The sequence below is a fragment of the Pongo pygmaeus genome, chromosome 8 (genome assembly GCF_028885625.2).
Source record: "Pongo pygmaeus isolate AG05252 chromosome 8, NHGRI_mPonPyg2-v2.0_pri, whole genome shotgun sequence".
Lineage (NCBI taxonomy): Eukaryota > Metazoa > Chordata > Mammalia > Primates > Hominidae > Pongo > Pongo pygmaeus.
In genome coordinates this window covers 130027388-130053100 of record NC_072381.2, presented here as the reverse complement: position 1 = coordinate 130053100, position 25713 = coordinate 130027388, and the positions used below count along the sequence as shown (strand labels likewise).

Here is a 25713-nt window from a genome sequence, read left to right as displayed (position 1 = left end):
TCATTTCAACTCCATGCAGCCCCTCCCACTCTAGGGCAGTTTTATTTCCCCATTTTACAGATGGGAAAAGAGAAACTCAGATTGCGTAACATGCCCAAGGAAGTCCTAATGTTTTGTTTTGTTTTGTTTTTGAGGTGGAGTCTCTCTCTGTCACCCAGGCTGGAGTGCTGGAGTGCAGTGGCACAATCTCGGCTCACTGCAAGCTCCGCCTCCCGGGTTCATGGCATTTTCCTGCCTCAGCCTCTCAAGTAGCTGGGACTACGGGTGCCTGCCACCACGCCCTGCTACTTTTTTTGTGTTTTTTAGTAGAGACGGGGTTTCACCGTGTTAGCCAGGATGGTCTCAATCTCCTGACCTCGTGATCCGCCTGCCTCGGCTTCCCAAAGTGCTGGGATTACAGGTGTGAACCACGGCGCCAGGCCCGGTCCTAGTGTTGAGAGGCAGGATCCCACCCCAAATGGATCATCATTTCAGTCCTTCATTCAGCCACCTGACCCTGTTTTCCCAGGCATCAGGGATGCAGCACACAGAGGCACTCAGACAGGGAGGGCACCAGCTCCTGGGTGTGGGGGACTCCAGGATGGAGAGTGAAGTTCCTCTGCCTGGACAGAGAGCCTCCACGGAGGCTTTGATAGGGCTGCGGTGGCTGTTTCAGCTGGGCTGTGCAATGGGAGGAAGAGTCTTTCGGGAGAGAGAGGTTTAGGAAGCGGGTGATCCTGGCTTATGGAGGGCACTCCATGGGAGGGGCTCCATGTGTCCAGGGGCGCCTGAGTAGGCAGGGAGAGTATGAGTGAGATTGGCCTGGAGATGCCAGGCCTTTAGCCCTGGAGTGAGGCGTTTGCTTTTTATTCTGAGAGCTTGGGGAGGAAGGTGCTGGATCAGGTTTGAGACACGTTGAGCTGAGAGGACCGTGGGACATCAACAGGGACATGCCCATTGGGTCTGGAGCTCAAGATGGGATCTGGCCTATAGGTGGCCATTAGGGCCACTGTGGTCAGCAGTACAGGTCTGAGTTGGATTTGGTGCCCGGTCGCAAGTTGCATCGAAGCTAGTCTCGGTGCAGTGGCTTTGCAGGGTAGGGCAGGGACACCTGGGGCTCATGCTGAAGATCCTCATTGTGCAGATGGGCCCAGAGCAAGCAAGACTTCCCCAGGGCATGCCCAGCACAAGGCGGCTGGAGCCAAAGCCAGGCACCCGCGTCCTGCCAGGTACGTCCTGGACCCGCGCTGCCTCATGACATGTCTGGTTGTCTCCTGCCACCTGCGGACCCTGTGAGGCCCAGCACCAGCAAGGGTGACCCAGCCCCTGCTCAGAATGGAGGAGAGATGGAGGTCCCCAGAGATGCATTTAGACCCCATTTCCAAGGGGGCCCTCTCGAGTGGGAGCAGGGAGCATTTTGTCAGTCAGAAAGGACAGCCTCTGGAGGGTTGTGGTGACTGCTTGCTTCTGGAGTTTTCTGTGCTGAGGCCTCTTTGGGCAGATAAATCAGTTGTGTTTCTGCAACGCTTGCCTGCCTTCTCCTTATGACTTCTGTTTCGATGTTGGGAGGAAAGAAGTCTCGCTCCCCCCAAATCGAGGAAATCTAGCTGCATCTGACTCTGAACTCTGCCTCTGCATCTCTTCTGCTTGGTGGGTGTGAAAACACGGCTGGTGGAAGCGGGGCTCCAGCTTCACAAACATCAGAACTGCAGACACCTGGCCCAGGCGTCCGTGTTCTGTGTGTCCTGCGGCCACCGAGGCTGCTCACAGACACGAGAGGCCATTCCTCACCCAGAACCATTAGTGACAAACAGGCAGCCTCCTCCTCTAACCTCCGCAGGATGGGGCCCGGCCTGGCAGCTGCCCCCAGTGGCTAACGTGGGCCTTTGTGGACAAGGCAGGTGCAGCTAAGGCTGCAGGCGCAAAGCAGCCCCAGGGTGGGCGGGCAGGGGGCCACCTGAACCTCTGTAACAGCAAAACAGTGAGTGTTTTCCTGGGATCTCCCTCTTCCTGTTGTTCTGTGAAAGCACCTACCAGCCATGTGAAAAGCCACCCAGCTAACCACCCACATGCAGGCGTCTGGCACAGGGTGGCTCACTGGCTGTTCAGGGGTCGGCCCCTCCTGATGTTTGCATGTCCCCATTGTGTGAAACTCAGATTTAATTTGGTGATTATTAAGTGCAGGAACCTGGGGATGGTAGAGGTTTTTTGTCCACAAATTTTGCAAAGTGCCATTAAAAAAAATGCATACGCTTTGTTGCTACCAATAAAGAGAAAAGGAAAGAAAAGAACTTTGGTAGAGAAACACTGAGAGATTTTAATATGGAGATGGGGTGGGGATTCTAGCTGGGAAAACAAGTGATCATGTGAATAGGATTTTGGCCTTTTCTAACTTAGTGTGTTCTCTGCTCTTAAGATAAATACACACACACACAGATAGACGTGGCATTTCGTTTTCGGATAGTACATTCACGTGTTCGAAAATTAAAACAACATACAGAGTAAACTCTTGCCCCATCTCTTCCATCCCCCATGCCCTCAGACAGACCACTAGTTTCTTGTGCTCCTTTTTACAATACAAGCAAATAGGAATTTCAATTCTTACTATAACAAAGGAGATAATAGCATGCAGTACATATCTTGCTGTACCTTGTTCTCTTGAATAGTAAACCCTGGAGGTGTTCTCATGCCCTTTTTCTGGCTGCATGGTGTTCCACTGCACAGATGTGCCCACTTTGCGGGGTCCCCTGCCGACTCTTCCGGGCTTCTTCAGCTGTGAATTTCAAGTGCATGAGTCCCTTTGGGCATGTTAGATCCGTCTTCTGCAGGGTCTGTTCCCGTCGGGATTGCTTGGTCACACGTCGTGTGCCTTTGGCCTCTTGGAGAATGTGGCCAGGTTAACGCTGTAGGAGCCCTTCCTCCCTGCATCTCAGAGGGCCACGTTCAGGGTGGTTTGTTTGCCACTCCCCTCTCAGTAGAGGCTGGTCCAGCATTTGACATTTTCCCAACCAGATAGGTAAACGGTTTCTCTGTCATTTTAGTTTGCATTTTTCTAATCAATTGAACATCTTTTGTATATTTAAAGGCTACTTTTATGTCCTTTTCTGTGTTCTTTTCATTTGCCCTTTTAAAATAATTATGTCGGCCGAGCATGGTGGCTCACATCTGTAATCCCAGCACTTTGGGAGGCCGAGGCGGATCACAAGGTCAGGAGTTCGAGACCAGCCTGGCCAATATAGTGAAACCCTGTCTCTACTAAAAATACAAAAAGTTAGCTGGGTGTGGTGGCGGGCCCTGTTTTCCCAGCTACTCGGGAGGCTGAGGCAGGAGAATTGCTTGAACCCAGGAGGCAGAGGTTGCAGTGAGCCGAGATCATGCCACTGCACTCCAGCCTGGGCGACAGAGCAAGACTCTGTCTCCAAAAACAAAAATAAAAATAAAAAATAAAATAATTGTGTCATTGGTCGTTTTCTTCTCAATTGTATATCAGGGAGATTAATTTTTGCCTGTGATATGAGTTACAAATATTTATTACTAATTTGCTCTTTGTTTTCTGACTTTGCTTTTGACATTTGAGCTTTATTGAGATATAATTCATATACCACACAGTTCACCCATTTAAGGTGTACAACTTAGTGGTCTTGAATATATTCACAGAGTTCCACAGCCATCACCACAATCAATTTTAGAACATTTTTATCACCTCAAAAGAAAGTCCATACCCCTTAGCAGTCACTCCCCATCCCCTTCAGCCACCCCCACTCCCAGCCACTGGCAACCACAAAACTGTGTTCTGTTTCCATGGGTGTATTAGTGCGTTCTCACGTTGCCATAAGGAAATACTTGAGACTGGGTAATTTTAAAGGAAAGAGGCTTAATTGACTCACAGTTGTGCATGGCCGGGGAAGCCTCAGGAAACTTAAAATCATGGCAGAAGGGGAAGCAAACACATCCTTCTTCACATGGCAGCAGGAGAGAGAAGTGCTGAACAAAGCCCCTTATAAAACCATCAGATCTCGTGAGAACTCACTCACTATCACGAGAGTAGCATGAAGGTAACTGCCCCCATGATTCAGTAACCTTCCACTGCGTCCCTCCCACGAAACGTGGGGATTATGGGAACTACAATTCAAGATGAGATTTGGGTGGGGACACAGCCAAACCGTATCAGTGGGTTTCCCTATTCTGGACATTTCATATCAATGGATCCACGAAATATGTGGCCTTTTGCGTCTGGCTTCCTTCACTTAGCATCATGCTTTCAAGGGTCATCCACACCATAGCATGTATCAGTATCTCCTTTCTTTTTATGGCCAAATAATATTCTGTTGTACAGCTAGACCACATTTTATGTGTCCATTCAGCAGTTGACAGACATTTGGGCTGTTTCTACTTTTTGGATATTTTGAATAACGCTGTTGTAAATGTTTGTGTACAAGTTTCTACGTAGACATATGTTTTCATTTCTTAGACATGGAATTGCTGGGTCTGATGGTAACTCTGTGTTGAACATTTTGAGAAGCTGCCAAACTGCTCCACAGTGACTGCACCATCTTACATTCCTACCAGTGCTTTTGGTGTTTTTTGACATGTAAATGTTTTTATCAAATTTATTACTTATTTCTTTTATGGCTCTGGATTTTGAGTTTTAGAAAGGCTTTTTTTTCTCTCAAGATGATAAAGGAAGTCTCCTGTTTTCTTCTAGTACTTTGATGGGTTATATTACACTGTTTGGTCTGTGTTGAGTTTATCTTGTATGTGGTGTGAATATGGAGCCAGCCTTTTCTTTAATGTAGCTGCCCGTCTGTTTCAGTACCATCTGTTGAGAATGCCATCTTTTCTTCTCTGCTTTGAGATTCTACCCTTATAATATACTAAACTGGGTCTATTTCAGAACGTTCTGTTTCATTGGTCTCTGTAGGTATGCATGTACGTTCATACTAATATGCTGTTTTAGTTATGGAGGCTTAGTAATGTGTTTTGGCATATTTTATGGTATGGGCTAGTCTAGGAGGGTTAGCTTCCCCACTGTTCTTTACAGAGTTTTCCTGACTAATCTCACTTGTTTATTTTTTCATTAAAAACTTGGAAATTAGTTTGTCTTAAGACCATGGAGATTGGGAGTACTGTTGATATTTTAGATTGGGATCATATTAGACTTATGAATTAATTTAGGGAGAATTTACACCTTTTTGAGGTTGAGTCTTCCTATCCCTGACACAGAATTTATTTCTGTTTGTTCAGTCTTGCTTTTCTGTTCTTTAAAGTTTTTTTTTGTTTGTTTTTTTCCTATCAATTTTCCCAGTTCTTATAAGTTCATTCCTAGGTATTTTATCGTTTGTGTTGCTGGCGTGTCTTCTTGCTCTTGAGAGCAGATTGTTGTTAGCAAGAGCGGTTGGATATAAGCAGAGCTCCCAGACCCCTTTGCTGTGGCTTTGCTGTGTCCACAGAGAGCCAGAGGCACAGTTGTGGGATGGGGTGTGGGAAGGGGGGATCGCATCCTTGGTGGTCTCTATTTATCCCTCCAAACACTTCTGAGGCTTTGAGGCTCTTATTAGCCTTGTACACATGAGAAACTGAGGCACAGAAGTTTAATGATTTGCCACGTTCCCTCGGGGCACACCCGAGCTGGGATTCCAGCCCATACTACCCCACCGTCCTGCTGGAGGACCGCACGCTTTCCTGAGCACAGCCCAGAGTGATGAGGTGCGATTGCACGTCACGCAGCTGTGCAGTCTGGGGCACGTCCCTTCTCCTCGCTCGGCCTCTGTCTGCTCATCTGCAAGAGTGGCTAAACCAGTTGGTGATTTGCTCACTTCTCCAAGAAGGTTCCCCTTTCTCCAGTGTGCCCTCCATGGAAGACGATATCTGGAACAGAGCTGTGAGCTGCTGGGGTGGAGCCCAGAGGCCCCCGTGCCCAGCATTCCTGTCTTCAGCACCCTGATGTGGCCCCAGGCAGCTGAATGCGAACGAGTGCCCACCAGCCCCTCTGAGAGCCTTGGACATATACCTTCTGCATCGCTAGTCCTGCTCAGAAGCCACCCCCGAAACTGTGCGCCCTGCTGGTCGGCTCTGTTCAAGGTCTGTGGGCGCAGGCAGTACGTTAGCCTCAGCCCCCCGCCAGAACCCTGTGTGCTTTGGAAAGGTCCCTCGACTTTTGTTAGGCAAAGAATTCTCTTCACGCCAAGCTGTGAGCGAGGTGGTTTCACAAGTCCTGTCCTGAGTGTGTGCTGGCTGGAATGTACACCACAGAAACAAAATGTTTGTTTTCCAATTGTGAGAGCGCCGGGAGGCCCTTTGGCGTCAGCTCCCACACCTTCTGTGTTCGGGCAGGCCATCTGCCATCTGGGGCCTGGTGCAGAAACGTCGCCACCGTGTGGCCTGTGGGGTGCCCTCGGAGAGGGGCCACTGGGTTGGCCACCATTCAGAGGACATGCGTGGCTCTGGGCCTCCAAGGTCTGTTCTTACCCACAGCATTGTGGGGTGTAGGCCTCAGGACCCCAGAGCTGTGCAGAGGCCCAGCTGGGAGGGCCGACCGGGGTGGGCCCTTCCTTCCCACCTACCCTCTGCCCCCAGGCTGCACGATGCACCCACTGTGAACCAGGCCATGGCATGTGGGGTCAGGGTTCCCTGCATGCTTGGCAGGAAATGGGGTACACACAGGAGCTTGGGCCTGCTTCCAGAGTGGCTGCTGCAGAGGTGGGTTTTGGTGGGAGAGAAGGAATCTGCCAGTGAAGAGGGAGACAGGGCGGGGCCGTCAGGATGGTGCTGACCCAGGGCTGGTGCAAAGAGGGTTTATGTGGCTGAAAGAGGTTTGCTATAGAAGGAGCCAGAGCATGAGTGGGAGCAGCAAGGGCGGAGGGGCCCAGGCAGCAGAGCCTGAGGAAGAGGGGCCTTGGGAAAGGCCAGTCCAAGAGTGGTGGCCAGGCTCTGGCCTGCTTGGCGGGTTTGGCCCGATGAGTACCACTCTGGTGAACTTGACAACTCCCCAGGCCAACGGAGTGACTTTCCAGGGCTCCGTTATGAGGAACACTCTGTTGCTGATAGCCCACGGGATGAGTGGAGTCCACAGGGGACCTGCTGGAGCCCGCGCTTGCCTTCCTTGGGTCTGGCAGGGGAGATAGTAGGCTGGGCCTGCTGGCCCTAGGTCTGTCTTCAGAGGCCTGGGATTTTAGGTGTCTGGGCTGGGGATGGGCTGTCCCCAAGATCAACTCCTCCTTCCCCCATTCCTTCAGCCTCCGGAGGCCATAGGTCATTTTCCTTAGGGTCCTTGTCCCCAGCTGGGTCCTAGGCCTCGAGTAAGCATAGGCAAGGTCACACTGCGTAAAGAATCCAGTGGGAGGGGTGCCCCCAGGATGCACAGCATGGGGGCCCCAAGAGAGCCACCAGAGCGGGGACAGCAAGGCCAAGGGATGGCTGGGGGTGTGGAGACCATGGAGAGAGCCCCAAGCTGGTGCCACCCTTCCCGAAGTGACTCAGGGTGTCCTGGACTGGCCGCCACACAGCATACCTGGCTCTGGACCACCTGGGCCTCCCAGATCTGGAGGGGATGTCAGATTTGGGGCAAGATACCTTGTCCACAGAAAAGGAAAAATGGTGCCTGCCCTGTGAGTCTGATCAGCCTGAGACAGTGCCTCTGAAGTCTGTCCCCTGCTGTACTGGCTCCTGGAACGGGGTGACCACAATCTGGCTGGCATGTGGCAGGCGCTCAGTACACATTTGTTGGCCTCTGCAGAAATGAGCTAAGGAAACTGTCACAGGAAGGTGGGCACTTCCCTAGTAACTGACCAGGGCCAGCCTTCCACCCTGTAGATATTTTTACCACCCCCACTGGGCCATTTGCTTCTAGAACCTGTGGTCTGGGAAGAACCTTGAGTATCCATTGCCAAATCAGTGGAGCTCCCAGGGCCCTGGAGTACCTTCCCGCTCCTGGCAGCTTGATTTCCCTATTTTCAGGCCCTGGCAACCTGGCTTCCCCATCTGGGTTTTGCTGCCAGTGTTGCCCTGATTCCTGAGGGTAAGGAGGCCGTCCAGACTCAAGGGCTGCCTCTTTGGGGTCCAAAGGTGGTAAGCATTTCACAGAAATGGGCTGGGCATGATGCTGTCCCCCACTTTTCTTTTTTTGGAGAGACAGGGTCTTGCTCTGTCACCCAGGCTGGAGTACAGTGGTGCGATCTCGGCTCACTGCAACCTCTGCCACCTGGGCTTCAGTGATCCTCCCACCTCAGCCTCCCGAGTAGCGGGGACCACAGGCATGCGCCACTATGTCAGGCTAATTTTTAGTTTTTTTGGTAGAGGTGGGGTTTTGCCATGTTGCCCAGGCTGATCTCAAACTCCTGGGCTCAAGCAGTCCACCTGCCTTGGCCTCCCAAAGTTGTGGGATTACAGGTGTGAGCCACCCCACTTGGCTGATGCTATCCCTTTTTAAGACTGGGCACCAACACGGCCCTGGGCGAGCAGCTGACCTGGCCTACACAGGAGGTGGCCGGGCAGCAGCAGACCAGATGCCCAGGGGGAAGGGCCCTGCAGAGCCCGGGCAGTCAGCCCCTAGGGAAAGGTTGGCCATGCCCACAGCCTTCGAGGCATCTCTAGCACCTGCAACCTCTGAGGAAAAGAAGGCGCCATCACCTGACCCCTCTGGCCCCAGGGTCAGGGGCAGCAGCTTCCTGTGAGAAAGAGTACAGCCTTCATGCAAAATCCAGATTTACCAAAGATGGGTTAAAGATGGGCCAAAAATATGCTTGTGCCTTTTTTTCTTTTCTGAAATAGTTTTTTAAAAAGCCTAGGAAACCACATGCCTTGCCGTCTTGGTTGTTTCTGTGCCAGCTTCCAGCACAAATGGGACTTAGAAAATTTCCAGGCTGTTGGCCATCCATTCTCATAGCCTGGTGTTTTCTTGATACTTGGAGAATTCTGGTCTCATGCAAGCGTCTGTTTGGGGAGGAAGTGCGTCCATTCAGCCAGAGCCTGGGGCCCCTGCAGCTTTTAGCAGGGCAGCTGCCAGGCCAGGCTGGGGACCAGCTCTGCTCGTGACTTGTGAGTTGGGCTTGTTGATGGCCCTTTCTTAGAGGGACTTGAGGTAGCTCCATGAAGACCTGTAACACAGAGCACCATAAAACTGGACTAAAAAGAGGGAGAGAGCAAGGAAAGGAGGAAACGCAGCTGGTCCCGCCATGAGGAGCAGTGGCACAGGAGGGAAGTGGTCATCGCTTGCCCAAAAGAGAGGCACTTGAGCACCTCCGGGAGACGGGCTTGGCGCAGGCAGGGGCCCAGAGGAAGCCTCATGTGGGCACTACACTTAAGACACTGACTAACCGAGGAGAGGCGTCCCCAGCAACCACCCCTCCCCAGCACATGCCAGGCAGGCTGGGGCCAGGAACTGGACTCCCCACAGGGCCCCGTGGCCAGTCTCTGACCATGGCTTGACATTCCTGTTCTAGAAAGAATAGTAGTACTAAGAAGCAGGTGCATAACCTATAACTACATTAACACCCAGGGTGCTTTTACCCGTGGCTTTAGATTGGGTCCCTAGAGCAGGGCCTGAGCCGGGGATTCTTGTGCCAGTGACAGAGAGAGGGATGCTCCCAGCGGGAACCTTCAGGGAGGCGAGGGAAGCCCATGTACTGCAGAGGCCCAGCAAAGAGGTGGGCTCAGCTGAAGTCGTTTCTCAGCCTGGTGCTTTGGGAGCTGCGAAGTGTGACTAGCACGTGGGACTTGATCCCGCCCAAGACGAGGGGCAGCTCCTGTCCCTGCACCTGTCGGTCATTGCCTGGGGGTGACCCCAAAGGGAAAGGGTAACCTCCTTCCTATCCTAGATCTCCCAGCCCAGAGTAGTTCCGGAAGGGGCAGCCATGAACTGTCAGAGCCAACACTCAGCAGTGGAGAGTGGGCACTGCCGTGAGTTTGGGACTCCAGGCGGGACAGCAGCAGCCTGGCTTTCCTCTTAGGACCCTTGCAATGGCCCTGTGAAGCAGCCTGGCCAGACAGCAGTTCTGCTTCCCAGGGGAGGAAATGGGAAGTGAGGCCACTTGGTCAGTGGAGGAGCTCAGGGCCTCCAACTGCAGAATCTAGTTTCCCACTCTCCTCTCTGGAACCCTCCAGGTTCAGTGGAGAGCCAGGGCCCAAGGGGTGAGAGGACCCCGGCCTCCTTTGGAGGAGGCAACCAGGACAAAGGGGAGTGGTCACTATCTGCTCCCAGACATACCACCTGACCAGCCAGCTTTGTCTTTGTCACCGGATGCCCACTCCTGCATGTGGGGCTGTAGCTCATGAGTTCTAGGGATAACAGTCCCTAGACAAATCCTGGGGCTGTTTCCCCCTCCACTCCCCAGGCCTTGCCCTTCACAGCCCAGAGTGGGTTCTGGGTCACTACTGATAAAACATGTGGTTTAGTTCAGCTCAGGAGATGTTTCTAGAGTCTCTATTATGTGTTCACCCTGCTGGCCCAGGAACAGCAGCACCTGGGAGAGGGAATGAGCTTGTTGGGTTGAGGCTGGACGGAGTGAGTAGCGGTCTGCCTGGCAGCAGTACAGAGCTGATATGTTGAGTCGATGAGTTTCCTGAGGTGGGTCTGGATTTCAGCTTGTACCTAGAAGGCAAGGACCAGGCCACCTTTGTCTGTATCCCCGTGGACTCAGGAGAAAGTATGGGAATAAATATCTGCACAGAACAGCCCTGCAGAAGAGGGGTCATTGCTCCTAGCTGGGAAGCCCTGGGGAGGCCGACTGAGCAGGAAACCCCGGCTGGGGCCAGCGCCAATGGCCAGGGCCTCTTTCGTGGCTAGAGCTGAGGTCTGGGGGTCTGATGGAAAAGGCAGGGCCTCCATCCCAAAGTTGCCTCTCTAGCAGGCTGCTGTGGTCTGCCTTTTGCAGACTCTAGGAGTAGGTCTTGATCCATGTCCCTGGCCACTAGCCTGAGGCCATATGGACAGTTTCCACTGAGCTTTTTACCTGGGCAGGCCTGTCCAAGAGTAGGTGGCCCAGCCCAGGGCTGGGGCTGGATGTCAAGAGAGCAGAAGTCAACGGGCGGGGGGACAGTTGGTCCTGGAGCAGCAGTTTCACCTTGGAATAATGTGTTCATGCAGCACTTTGAACTTAGCCATTTTGCGGCTTTTTGCAGACATTTTTGAGGGCACACAGGCCTGCAGGCTTCCAACTTGCCTGTGCAATGTTCTTCCATGGGGTAGCTAGAGCTGGTAGGAGACGCTGGGGCAGGACCTTGCCCTGCGGCATGGAGGGCACAGGGCAGCTGCAGGGCCTGGGTGTGGCACACCCTGGGTGTCTGCATGCGGGTTGCTCATGAGGGATGGGGCTCTGGGCAGAACACACACCGCCCCGTTGTGGCAGTCACATCCTTTCCTGACAGGTGGGGCTCGCCGCCAGCTGGGGCAAACAGTGGGTGGTTCTTGGCTTGCTTTTACTGCGCTGAAATGGCTGTTTTGAGGCAACGGAGTTCTCAAGGTTTCGCTGGCTTTGTGGCCAAGGAGCAGGTATATTTGAAGAATACTGGAGACTCGGTGGCATTCTGGGGTTTGCTTGTGATGAGATTCACCAGCCCTTCCTTGTACACTCCCCCTGCTTCACAGCAGAAAGGGCCCAATTAGTCCAGACGGCCCTGAACACCCTGACTCGGCAGGCAGGCTGGCCGCAGCCCAGAGGTGGAAGAGTTGCCTGGCGCCGTGATGCCCATGTGGATGGAGTCTGCCTCTGTATTGCCTGTCTGACCTCAGCCCCTTCCAGGGCACAGTGAGGCCAAAGCCACACGTCTGTGAAAGGTCCAGCTAATGGGTCCCCAGTGCCCGCGCCTGGCTATGGCTAATGCATAAAATGTCTTACTTTGTTTGGGCTGCTGTGACAAAGATGCCTTAGACTGGGGAACTTACAAACCGCAGAAATGTATTTCTTAGTTAGAAGCTGGGAAGTCCAAGATCCAGGTGCCAGCAGGATCGGGGTCTTGTGAGGGCCCGCTCTTCATAGTTGGCACTTTCTCACATCCTTGCCTGGCTGGAGAGGCACCTGCGCTCCCTCCAGTCTCTGTTATGGGCCCTCATCCCATCCGTGAAGGCCCCTACATGACCTCATCACCTCCCAGAGGCCCCACCTTTTGCACTGAGGCTTAGATTTCAACATAGGAATGGCGGGGTAGGGGGGCACAAATTTCGACCGTAGCACCATGGTTAGTGCCGAGACGCACACAATCATGGTGGCCATAGGTTAGGCACCCCCGCTATCTGCGCCTTATGCCAGAGGAGGTCAGTGGGAAGCTCCGAGCAGGACCGAGAGGGTGAGCACAGACAAGCGCTGTGCGGCTTCTGTCCGAGTGCACAGGCTGCGCTCCTGCTGCATTCACGTGAGAGAGCACAGAAGACACTCGCAGCAGGCCACGCCCCAGGCCCCTCACATGACAGCTCGCAGAAAACGCTGGCACGCGTTCGGGCATCAGGCACACTCGTCTCAACAGATGTGGCTGACACCCAAGGCAGTTGGCCTCAGTGCCCTGTCACCCACCTAGAACCTGTTCACAGCACATCATCCGGGCTGCTCTGGCCTTGACTGGACATGATTATTTATTCTTACACACCATGGCTTCTATACAGGCCAAGAAACAGGCCGCTCAGCCAGGATCAGGAGAAGGTGGGTCTGGCTCCCTGGGGACCTCACCCTAGGCCTCCCTCCTGGGCGCTCCCTCCTGGCCTCACCCTAGGCCTCCTCTGTTGGGGCAGCCTGGCTCAGCACAGCCCGGGACACATGGCTGAGGCCACCCAGGCTGGGCCGTCTTGCCCCTGTTTTGTGCCCGCTACTCAGTTCTCCTTGTGTCCTGGCTCAGGTCTAGGCCGGTCAAGAGGGTGGCTGAGAAGCAGGAGGAGCCTCAGAGACCCTCCCCTCGAAAGCACTGGGGCCTCCAACTCACAAGCGGCAGGTTCGCTTCGGGAGCTGCTGGTCCATCACCCAGGCCTGGCCAGGGGCAGGCGAGGATCCTGGGTGCTGATCCATCGTCCAGGCCTGGCCGGGAGCAGGCGAGGATCCTGGGGCTGTTGTGCAGGGGTCGCCGTCTCCAGCTCTCTGCCGTGGTGGGGGGAGTGTGCTGTGTGCACACACTGGGCTGCATCGAATCCCACCATGGCCCAGAGGGTGGACCTGTGGCTCCTTGGGGGGCCAGCTGCAGGGATGGGCCAGCATCTCCAGTCTAATGGGTGCCCCTGCCCCTCTCCTGAGTCCCCGTGCAGAGCTCCCCCCAACACCTCAGGCTTCACCTTTCTCAGTTAATCAAAAGATTCCAAAAAAAGCAAACCCATCAGAACGGCCTCCTCCACGGAGTGTTCAGGAACAATGAGCGTGCCCATGGCAGGCACATATACCTTCCTCCAGAGAGAGCGCCTTTTATTTCCCGTTCACTGAGGCTGGTTCAACAGCTTGTTGGCTGTGACAGCCAGCGATCACCTGTATTTCAAAGAGACACACAAACACTGCAGCCTTTGAAAGAATCAGGCCCTCGGGACAGGTCTGTGGTCTTGGCGTCGGCAGGCGTGCGGCAAGGGAGGCAGCGGGTGCTCCAAGGCCCTGCTTTGCTCCCCCAGTCCCCACCCATCTGCTGGGAAGAAACTAAAGGCTGGAATTCCTCCTTGCCCTGTGTGTGCAGCTCTTCCCTCGCTCCCCTCTGGTATGCGACCTCGTTGCTGCAGTCCTGTTGGGGATATCCAGGACTGCGCCGGGAGTGCCCCTCACTGTCTCGGCCTCTGTCCTGTCTGTGGCGTGTGCATCCTTCTGAGGAGAAGGCTGGATTTTGTGCTCTGCCCTGGGAGCAGGCGTGGAACTGCACCCATTTGTGCAGTGTCAGCCCTACCCCCATCCCTGGCAGCTGATGCCAAGCAGAACTGGCCTGCGTACCCTTGAAATCCTGTTCAAGCTCTACCTGCCGCTCGGGCAGGCCCAAGGCTGCCTCCTGCCCCAGGCCAGCCCCCACACAGAGGGAGCACACTTGGTGAGCGGAGAAGCTTCTGTGCAGCCTACTCTCTCTCTGGGGCCTCAAAGGGCCAAGCAAGGCAGGCAGGGAGCATCGTGCACCTCTTCCAGATGAGGCCCCCAGCTGATGAGCACCAGAACCTGGAGCCTGGCCTCTCCTCAGCAGATCAGACCTCCCAGTCCCCAGCACCTGTGGAGGGCACAGGACCACTCCCTTCTGGAGACTCGGTGTCTCCAGGTGAGGCAGAGAACTCATGTTTCCCCAGCTCCCTGCATAGCTCTATTACACACCAGGCTCAGGACTTCAGCTCGGCCCCTTCTAGCCTGCGGCTCCCGCTCTGGTTGTGGAGAGTGGGTAGAGCGGGCATCGTGTCGCCCTGTGTGGGGCAGTTACAGCCTGGGTTTCCTCCAAGTCAGATCCCTTCTCAAGGGAAGTATCGCGGCGCGTCAGTTATGTTTGCATAGAGGTCCCTGCTTGAAAAACATTGATTTCACCACCATTGTAGGGCGTTTGGGTTACTCTCTTCTTTTCCATTTAACAGTATGTTGCCGAGTTTTTACACACCTTAGAATGTTTTCTTGAGATAAAAATCCAAGTAGTGAAATTACCTGATCAGGGAATTGCATATATTTTCCCCAGGTTGCGCTTCAGAAAGGCTGTGGACGAAGTGTTAGGAGCGTTCCTGTTTCACCGCAGCCCCCCAGAACTGGGTCTGCATCAAATTTGTGTGCTTTGCTGAGTTAGTAGGTGAATAGTGGAATTGTGCGTGTCTTTATGAGCACAGAGCGCTCATTGGCTGGAGGTGCATCTTCATGAGTACGTTGCTCATGGCCCCTGTCCTTGCCTGGATGGGAGGAACCCGGGACTTGATTGGTCTTGCCACAGCCTGGTGGTCTAGTCGCTTTGTGGGGTGTGCAATCCTGGGGCTGTGGGAGGGGAGTAACCCTTAGTAACCTGTGTGTCTGCCCCTCCACAGAACTGTCAGACCTTCAGCAGCCTCAGCTGCCTGAGCGCAGGGACAGAGGACTGCGGTCCCCAGAGCCCCTTCGCCCGCCACGTGAGCAACACCAGGGCCTGGACTGCCCTGCTGTCAGCCTCCGGCCCAGGGGGCAGGACCCCCGCTGGGACCCCGGTCCCTGAGCCTCTTCCCCCTTCCTTCGACGACCACCTCGCCTGCCAGGAGGACCTGTCCTGTGAGGAGTCAGACAGCTGCACCCTGGACGAGGATTGTGGCAGGAGAGCGGAGCCGGCCGCAGCCTGGCGGGACCGCGGGGCCCCTGGGAACAGCCTCTGCTCCCTGGACGGCGAGTTGGACATTGAGCAGATAGAGAAGAACTGAGGGGGTGTGGGCCCAGGCAGGGTTGGGGTGCGCTGGCATCGACAGCCCCCCCTCTGGGCACTAGGTGGGCCCTTGAAGGGGAGCCCAACTCGTGGGCCTGATGAAAGCTTTCTGAGTGGTGTCGGGTCCCAGAGAGGGAGCCCACCTACTGCCTGGGGGAGAGCCTGGCCTGGCCGTGTCACACAGCGGGTGTGTCAGCCTCTCACTGGCTCACCGAGCGTGGCAGCCACCAGGTCCACAGAACTACTGCAGCCCAGAGGACAGCTTTGAAGTTTGTGTCTTTTCTGCCTCTTTCCCTGTGGGATGTTGGGCAGTCTCTGTTGTCCACAGCAGAGCTGGGCAGCGCTCTGTATCCCCCTGGTGGGGGCTGTCAGGGAGGGCCTGGGGTGGGGGCCAGGGGCCATCTGCTATGTCAGGGCCCTTCTTGGCCTCACTCAGGTTCACTTTTGGGGAGTCGGCCCCGCAGCTTCTTTCACTGTTTTACTCCGTGCCTTCTCTCCCAGGTCTCCCTGCTTCAGGCTTGGGAAGGTTCGGGAGATGCTTCCTTGTGTAACACCAGAACCATTTGGCCTTAATTCCAATGTGAGAGACAGAATCCCTGGGGTGCTGGACTGGCCCTCCGGAGGGTAAGCCCATGTCCAGAGTCTCGGGCCCAAGGAACAATTTGGAGGGGTGCTTGTTAGGGCCTCCCGTGTTGGGTAGAAATTTGGTGGATCTGTTGGCTGAAAAGACAGACTCTCTTGCCTCTCCTACAGCATGGAGAGCCTGACCCCGTGGCTCTGCCACCGTTGGGGCAGGGTTAGCAGATGGCAGCCCTTCTCCGTGGCTGACTGGTCACTGAGCGATAAGCGTGGTTGGTTGCGGTGAGTATAGGGATGGCACGATACTAGGGCAGCCTCTTAAAAATGGCCTCAGGAGACAGGAGCTGCGAGCAGGTGGACACATGCGGGCCCTGTGCACACTCAGGGGTGAAGGGCATCCGCTGGCCACTCTGCAGGGGCCCCTGCAGGATTCCAAGCACCTCCCATTTGTCCTTGAGGACTGCTGGCTGTAACCAGGGCACACCACCCACCCCAAGACAAGCCCACGCCCTTGTCAGCTTAAGGGGAGCCCAGTCCTGAGGGCTACATCCGTGTCGTGAGGCCCAGCCACCGGCACAAAGCTGGATTCATACTCCCTGCCCCTCCCCCGCCCTGGCTCCTCACCCCGGGGCATCCGAGGAGCCTAGCCCCCTGAGGGTTTGCTCTCCTCTCCGGGTTTGTAGCTCCTCTCCAGCCGCCTTGCAGACACCACCACATGGGCTCTGCTCTATGGGAATCTGGCTTTTAGCGAATTTGGCGTCTTCTGCAGACAATAGCAATTGGGCTGGCTTAGGAGCAAGTGGCTCATTTTCCCATAAGGCTAAAAATAACTGGTGCGCTCCCTTGCGTTGGCTTACACGCGCGTTCAAAGCACTTTTGTAGTCACTTTGCTTTTGCTCGTCTTCATGGACGAGTGAACGCCTCGCTTCTGCAGGTCGAGTCCAGATGCTTCTCACCTTCTTTCTCCTCAAGAAAGATGCTTTTTGGGAAACGTTGTTTAAAGCTTATTTTTTTACTACATCAAAAGGATGGTGGTTCAAGTTCCCAATATGTGGGTGGCACTTCTTAAAAATCAGCTGTAAGAAGCTGGCAGAAAGCCCCCAGCCCCACGGCCCTGAGAGACGGTGTTGCCAGCTTAGGGTGGCTGACACATGGGGTATGCCGGGCACTGGGCAGGTCCCAGAGCCAGGGAACCAGCTCGCCTCTGGTTGCTGTAGCTCCTGCCGGAGGCACATCTACTTGTGATCCCAGACCCAAACCCAAGAGCTGGTGGCTCTGAGCAGACAGAGACATCTTAGCCTGTCCCTGCCTGGGGGTCGTGGAGACCATGTCTTCTTAGAGCAAATGTGGAGGCGGCCAGGGCAGTTGTTGGGTGAATGTGGAGAGCACATGGCCATGTCTTGCCCCCAGAGTACCATTGGGCATGGGGGGTCCTGGCACCACATGCCCAGTGTGGCCACCAAGGGCACACAGCCTCTAAAGCAGGCCTTCCCGTGGAAGGCAGAGGCAGTGAGGGAGGCGAACGGTGCCAGCCAAGGCTGAGGCATGCAGCAGCCCCCAGCTACCTTTGCTTAGGGCTGGGACGGGGGGCACATGGTGACAGGTGTATGTCGTGGGACTGGGGTGTGGGTGACCTGCCCTCAAACCCTGCCTGCCACCTTCCCATTCAGGCCTGGTGGCAGGAAGGGACAAGCTGTGGAGCTGGCTGAGTCACAGCCACCTCCCCGCAAGCTGGTCCCATCGACCAGCAAGCCCAGCCCCAGGGCGCTTAGGCAGAAATGACCCAGCCTCCTCAGACCCCCGCCTGCCTGTCCTGTGCTCACCACAGCTCCTAGCCCAAGCTCACCACGCAGCAGTCACGGGAGAAAACGGTGGCTATCCCTTCTGCTTAGAGAAAGAAATGGCCTTCAGCTGGTTTCCTGTTTGTCTTTTGACTGGAGAGAGTAGACCCTATCTATAAGGTGCCACCCTATCATCCAAGCCGCCACCCTGCTCGCCCCAGGACCTCTGATCTCAGTCCTCTGGGAGGGGGGTTCACCTAGGAGGTGCTCCCCACATTGGTGTCCCCATGGGCAGCAGGCAGACAGCTCACCCCCACCAGCATGATGGCCCCAGGTGGGGGCAGCGGCAGGAGCCTCACTGTTGCCACAGCCTTGCCCACGAACCCTGCCTCTGAGGGGAGACTGAGGAAGGGCAGAGCCAGAAGCAAGCCGTGCCAGGGCCTGCTCATGGGGCCCTGAAGAGTGGGCTAAGCCTGCAGGAAAGCCGGGGGGAGGGGGGGCTTAGCACCACATGCACCCCACTCATTCCAAAGCCACCAAACTGCCAGGGGCTGCCGTCCACCTGTGGGGCCCAGGGGCTGGGGCCGCAGCCTCGCCATTTTCGTTGCCATACCCTCTTGCCTTACTCGCAGTGGAGGCCGGAGTTGCACGGGCAGACGTGCACCTGGGCCCTGGGGAGCTTGTTCTGACCAGACGTACAGATTTTCATTCTCAGAAAGCCTTACTTTTCAACCAAATTTTTGTAGCCAGTTTTGTGAATTTGTACACTGAAAGAAAATTTAAATAAAGGGGAAGTCCACATTAAAAAGAAAACAAACCCTAACTAACTTCCAAATGGGTCTCCTGGTGCGGGGGTGTGAGTGGCCATGCCTTGGGTGTGCTGCCTGTCTGAGCAAGCTTCCCTAGCTGCGGAACCCCAGGCCCTCTGCTGCGGGCTCAGCCTTGGTGTCATGCCTGCTGCACCCCCGTTTCCACTGACGTGCCGTCTGTGGCTATGGGGGTGGTCACTGGAATGATGGTCACTCCAGACGTCAGCCGGCAGGGATGCAGCAGGCTGGCCGCGCACCGGGGCTCGGGCACCCTCTGGCCCCACACTGGCAATGATGCCGCACCTTGCCATGTCCACGCTGTTGGTCAAACCCCTCTGTCATGCCTCTTTAAAGAGAAAAGAAGAGAAAGATTTTTTTTTTAAATGGCAGACCGAAGTGGAGATCTTGTAGCCTAGATAGGATAGTCTGACCTTCTAGCATAGTCTTTTTGGCAAATGATTTGTGTTTTCAGTGCGTGGGGAAGCTGTCCTGGGGGCTGGGGCGACAGATAGATAGCACATAGACTGTTTCTGGGGCTGCAGGGGCTTCCCTGAGCTGGACGTTGTGGGTGTTGCAGAGCTTCAGGAAGTGTGGCGACCAGAAAGCGTAGACCCGGGGCCCAGGGTCTGCCCGCCCCTGCAGCCTGGCCTCCCCGCACAGGCTGTGGCTTGCACTCCAGCCGCTCTAGTCTCTCAGGAATTTGCTTGTTACTTTTACTGTGTAAATAAAGCTTCCTGGTTCAATACCCAAGTGCCTGGTGCCAGCTGTGTGGTTTCTGTTGGGTGTGGTGAACTAGCAGGTCCCCCCCTGCGCACAGGAGCATTAGTTCTGGGCTCAGAGAGACCTAGACTGGACCCTTCTGTCCCCTCCAAGCCTCGGGGTCTGAATCGATAAAATGGGGCTAGCAGACATCATAGAGCTATGGAGGGGATGGGGGACGGGGGAAGGCTGCCCATGGCCACAGCTGCATCATGGGGAGCCCTTCTAGGGCCAGGAGCCCCAGGACAGCAGCGGGGAGACACTCCTTGTGTCACTTGAGTTAGAAGCCATGGAGGAGTCTGCCCTTCTGAGCACATCAGCTCAGCCTTTGACAGCGCTGGGAGGTGAGGCCGCACAGCAGTGTGCAGAGATGGGCCTAGCCTGGCCTGCAGCCCTGAGGGGCCTGGGATGGCCACCACCACCCACCCACCAGGGTAGCTGAGGTGGCACAGACAGGCTCACCAGCTCCGGGTTTCTGCCCCCACTGCAGGCAGCACAGTGCAGACTTCTGCTGCGTGAGTTGCGGGGGCCCCAGAAGCACGAAGCCCAGCCCAGCATGGCCCACCGTCTCCATGCATGGCCGTCTGCTTACCCGGACTCAGGAGAAGGGGGTGTTTGCGGCCTGGAGGACAGGCGTGGAGAGGTTTGCTTGATTTCCATAACTCAACACTTGCCCACACGATCTGCCCATGGAAGTCTGGCCTAGAATGCTTGTTAGTGCCAGAGCAGCCCCTCTGGGGATGAGGCTGTGTAGCCCCCACTTTTCTTTTGGTTTGTTTTTGCTTTTAGCAAGATTTTTTTTTTTAGTCTATGAACACTGAATTCAAGAAACACGTGAAGTGGGGCTGCTAGGGGGAGGTGAGCCCCTTGTCCTCACTGCCGTCCCTGCAGCCCTGCCTTACCCAAGGCCCAGGGACTCACTGATGGGAGGCTGGATGCATTGACTTCCCCAGCGCACCCTTACCCCTGCCTCCGTATCTGACAGATGACTGGTGGGCCAGGGGCTGGCGGGGGGCTTCTACCAAGCGCTGTGCCCCCACCCTTGTGCCCCACCTGAGGGTAGGGCACAGAGTGGCCCTGGAATTACCTCTGGCCCTTACCAACCCCTTGCCGCCCCCAATCCCTAGACGAGGTCCCTGGCTGGGTAGCAGCTCCATTCTGCCCCCACGTGGGGCCTGGCCCCAGGCCTTACCCCCAGTGCAGTGCCCAGGCCAGGCACAGATGCTTCTGACATGGGACACGCGTGTAGTCTCATCTGCACAGCGATCATAACCCTGTGGGCTTACGAGAGAGAATCACTCTGTCCAGTGTGCAGGGAAAGGGCTGGAAGGAAGAAGGCCGGAAGGAAAGGCCCCAGAGAGCACAGTGCTCAGACTCCCGGGTGACTTCTGGTTTCTTTTTATATACTTCTCTGTTAAATTTCCTGTAATAACACATGCTGCTTTTATAATGTTAAAAAAACCATGTAGAATGTAGGCTGCCCCGTGGTTTACCTCCTAAACCAGGACAGTTCTGAGAGGGGCAGCTGGAACTGTTGACACGCACTCTGGGACGGGAGGCAGACCCAAGAGCACCCACCCCAGAGGTGCGCCACACTCGCCCATCCCGCCCTGTGGCCCCACCTCTGCCCTGAGGTGAACATAGGAGGCTTTCCACCTGCCAGCTGCCGGCCAACCTCCCCGAGAGGCGCAGGAACCACCCAGCAGGACAGGCCCACCCAGGACAGCGGCACCAGGTCAGGCCTCAGCCTTTCCGATCCCCCAGACGGCTCAAGCTGAATGGAAGGAGGGAAGAACTGCAGTCACCTGGGCCAGTGGCGCTCACATCTGACGTGGAGGCCTCTGCCTCACTTGGCCCAGTTCCCAGCCTCGTCAGCAATGAGGGCATGCACACTCGCTGGCGTCCGTCCTCCGTCTGACACAACGTGCCGTCTTCTGTCTGGTTAGGGTTTGGGTGGGACGGAGACTGCGCCCCTGTTCCTGGTCCGCCTAGTCTCTTTGCCAGTCTGAGTCTCGTGGGCCTTTTCTGCAGGCCCTGGGGTTGCTGAGCAGGCAGGGGAAGTCGGTGGCTGGGGCACATCCCGCCACCTGCCAAGTAGCTGCAATGGGAAGAGATGGGGTTCCCGTGACAGCGACTGGGATCCCAGACCCAGCTAGGCCTGGACTTTTAAGTCATGTGAGACCACCAAATATCTTGTTGGACTAAGCCAGTTTGAATTGAGTTTTCATAAGTGGTACATTGAGCACAGGGCTTGGTACTGTGTGGGCCCTAGAGCTGGAAGGTGCAAGGATGGGTGAGGCCCGAGAGGCCTGCTCCCCCTGCCCTCCCCTCCACCCACCCCCCCCCCCCCCCCCCCCGCTACCCCTCACGTTTGCCTGGCCTGGCAGCTCCCGAGCCTGGGAGATGTGGCTGGGCCCAGGCTGCTGCTCACTCCGGGCCTTGGTGGGAAAGACCCCTGGAAGCGCCCCGGACCTGTGGTCCTGGGTGTTGAGAGTCTTTTTTTCATGACAGTTCCATGACATGTGTTGAACACAGGGCCTTAGCCCATTGCCAGCCCCGAACTCCAGCCCCGCATGCGGCCGGCGGTTCCACACCGTCTTGCCAGGGCCCGGGCCCCCTCCACATGCTGGAAGTGGCCAGGCTGCCGGAAGGAGCTAGGGGTGAAGGAGGTCATTCCTCACTTCTAGGCAACACCGACCCCCAGGCAAGCATCACGCACGGCTCATCAGCTCCAGCCAGGGACAGGGCGCCCTGCAGGGCCGGGAAGTGCCTGTTAAAGAAGTGAATCCCCCTGTTTTATAGACGGGGTAACAGGCTCAGGGGTACACCACCCCACCACAGGTGTGGCTGGACCTCACCCCTCAGAAGAGCTCATCTCTAGAGCGAGGACACTGGTGCCCCGGCTCAGCCGGAAAGTCAGCCACAGGGGCCACCACGTGTCCCCCACGGGAGGATTCCAGGCAAGGGTGGGAAGCAGCACGGAGGCGCAAGGGGCTAGAAAGGGCCTGGGAGGCAGGGCTGGACCTTCCTGCAAGTCGCAGCTCCACCCCCACTAACTGTTGGCCCTCAGCAAGCCACTAGCTCACCGCACCCCAGATTCTAGACCTGTGCAGTGGGAAGGATGACAATGCCCACTTCACTGAGCCCACCGCGGCTCAGAGGGCGGCATGCTCCCGCCCCAACAAAGCAGGGGTCTGTACCTCCAGGCGCTGTCCCTCTGGGCACCCCACTCCTGGGCAGCAACTTGAAAGAAGAGGTCTCGGCCGGGCGCGGTGGCTCACGCCTGTAATCCCAGCACTTTGGGAGGCTGAGGCAGGCGGATCATGAGGTCAGGAGATCGAGACCATCCTGGCTTACACAGTGAAACCCCTCTACTAAAAATACAAAAAATTAGCTGGGCATGGTGGCGGGCGCCTGTAGTCCCAGCTACTCGGGAGGCTGAGGCAGGAGAATGGCGTGAACCCGGGAGGCGGAGTTTGCAGTGAGCCAAGATCGGCCACTGCACTCCAGCCTGGGCAACAGAGTGAGACTCCATCTCAAAAAAAAAAAAAAAAAAAAAAAGGAGGTGGTCTCAGCTTGAACTCCTTCCCCCAGAGGGGTCACTGTCTTGGCTGGAAGCTTCCCCATTAAACACAAAAGAAAGGAGAAAAAACTAAAGACCCACAGACAAGCCCGGCATCACGCATAGCCCGGCATCACTCGCAGCCCGGCATCACTCGCAGCCCGGCATCACCCACAAACCCGGCATCACCCACAGCTCGGCATCACCCGCAACCCGGCATCACCCACAAACCCGGCATCACCCACAGCCCGGCATCACGCACAAACCTGGCATCACCCACAGCCCTGCATCACGAACAGCCCGGCCTCACCCACAGCCCGGCCTCACGCACAGCCCCGCATCACGCACAGCCCGGCATCACGCACAGCCCGGCATTACCCACAAACCCGGCATCACACACAAACCCAGCCTCACCCGCAGCCCGGCATCACGCACAAACGCGGCATCACGCACAAACCCGGCATCACGCACAAACCCGGCATCACCCACAGCCCCGCACCACGCACAGCCCGGCCTCACCCACAGCCCGGCCTCACGCACAGCCCGGCATCACCCACAGCCCGGCATCACCCACAGCCCCGCATCACGCACAGCCCGGCATCACCCACAGCCCGGCATCACCCACAGCCCGGCATCACCCACAAACCCGGCATCACCCACAGCCCGGCCTCACCCACAGCCCGGCATCACGCACAGCCTGGCATCACCCACAAACCCAGCATCACCCACAGCCCGGCATCACCCACAGCCCGGCCTCATGCACAGCCCCGCATCACGCACAGCCCCGCATCACGCACAGCCCGGCATCACCCACAAACCCGGCATCACGCACAAACCTGGCATCACCCACAGCCCCGCATCACGCACAGCCCAGCATCACCCACAAACCCGGCATCACGCACAAACCTGGCATCACCCACAGCCCCGCATCACGCACAGCCCGGCATCACGCACAGCCCTGCATCACGCACAGCCCGGCCTCACCCACAGCCCGGCCTCACCCACAGCCCGGCCTCACGCACAGCCCGGCATCACCCACAAACCCGGCATCACCCACAAACCCGGCATCACACACAAACCCAGCCTCACCCACAGCCCGGCCTCACCCGCAGCCCGGCATCACGCACAAACGCGGCATCACGCACAAACCCGGCATCACCCACAGCCCCGCACCACGCACAGCCCGGCATCACGCACAGCCCGGCCTCACCCACAGCCCGGCCTCACGCACAGCCCGGCATCACCCACAGCCCGGCCTCACGCACAGCCCGGCATCAGCCACAGCCCGGCATCAGCCACAGCCCGTCCTGACGCACAGCCCGGCATCACCCACAGCCCGGCCTCACCCACAGCCCGGCCTCATGCACAGCCCGGCATCACCCACAGCCCGGCATCACCCACAGCCCCGCATCACGCACAGCCCGGCATCACCCACAAACCCGCATCACGCACAGCCCAGCATCACGCACAGCCCAGCATCACCCACAAACCCGGCATCACCCACAGCCCGGCCTCACGCACAGCCCCGCATCACCCACAAACCCGGCATCACGCACAAACCTGGCATCACCCACAGCCCGGCATCACCCACAGCCCGGCATCATCCACAGCCCGACATCACCCGCAGCCCAGCATCACCCACAGCCCGGCATCACCCACAGCCCGGCATCATCCACAGCCCGACATCACCCGCAGCCCAGCATCACCCGCAGCCCAGCATCACCCGCAGCCCGGCATCACCTGCAGCCCGGCATCATGCACAAACCCGGCATCACCACTGCCTGGCATCACGCACAGCCCTGCATCACGCACAGCCCCTCCAGGCCACCACTGAACTGCAGCCACCGCCTGAACGTCCTGTGTTGTCTCCTAAGGAGCTGCCATCAGGGGACTCCATCAAGGAGCCAGTCATCTGCATATTTTCCAAATAAGGGGCCAAATGGCCCTCCCTCAAATCCAGTGACACTGGCCCGGCTGGTGGCCTCTCATCTTGCTGAAAAGACTGTCACCGTTTCCCCCAATCCTGATTTAATGGGCGGCCTTGCGGGGGCTGCACTTGCCCCTCCCTGGCGTGGGTCCCACACTTTCTTATCAGCCACCTTCACGTGATGGAAATCCTGTTCCGGGGACCCATGGCTTCTGTCATAAGAAGCGGTCTCCAGGCCGGGCGCGGTGGCTCATGCCTGTAATCCCAGCACTTTGGAAGGCTGAGGTGGGCGGATCACCTGAGGTTGGGAGTTCAAGACCAGCCTGACCAACATGGCGAAACCCTGTCTCTACTAAAAATACAAAAAATTAGCCGGGCGTGGTGGCGGACGTCTGTAGTCCCAGCTACTTGGGAGGCTGAGGCAGGAGAATAGCTTGAACCCGGGAGGCGGAGGTTGCAGTGAGCTGAGATCATGCCAGTGCCCTCCAGCCTGGGCAACGAGAGCAAAACTCCATTTCAAAAATAATAATAATAATAAAATAAAATAAAGAAGCAGTATCTCAAGGGTTATCAGTAGCTTCTGAACTGATTTGGGGAGAAATGGAGCAATCAAGTTATCTGTTCAGCTGACTGATTCTGAAACCTGAAACTTAAGTTATGAGTGATTTGCTCCCAGGGCCCCTGTGGGAAGGCCGCCGCGCCCTTGGTCGGGAAAGCAAAGCTCACCACCACCAGGCCACAGGCTGCTCCGTTAGGGAAGGCAGTGCCAAAGTTTGCCCTGGACTGCCTTGTTCCAGATGGGGCCAACAGCAGCTCACTGGCCCCTCTGGCCTCAGTTTCCCCATCTGCTAAGTGAAGGGGCTGGAGCAGGTGAGGTGTTTCAGGGCCCTTGTCCCTTGCACCTCTGATATTCAGTGACTCAAGCATAAGGCAGGACTAGAGACAGTGGCCCAGACCCTGCTGGTGGCCTCCCCCATACGGTTCTTCCTAGCAGTCAAAGCCTGAGTCAAAGGC

General features: G+C 56.6%; 1 protein-coding gene across 1 annotated transcript in view; it reads left to right on the top strand.

The window, feature by feature from the left end:
• The window catches only part of FAM53B (family with sequence similarity 53 member B), an 87510-nt gene extending 68309 nt beyond the window's left edge, over positions 1 to 19201 (top strand). The window contains exon 4 of the mRNA XM_054503281.2: positions 14918 to 19201. Within this exon, the coding sequence (XP_054359256.1) occupies positions 14918 to 15280 (363 nt within the window). The 3' untranslated portion in view covers positions 15281 to 19201. The remainder of the gene's footprint in view (positions 1 to 14917) is intronic.
• Positions 19202 to 25713: the final 6512 nt, after the last annotated feature.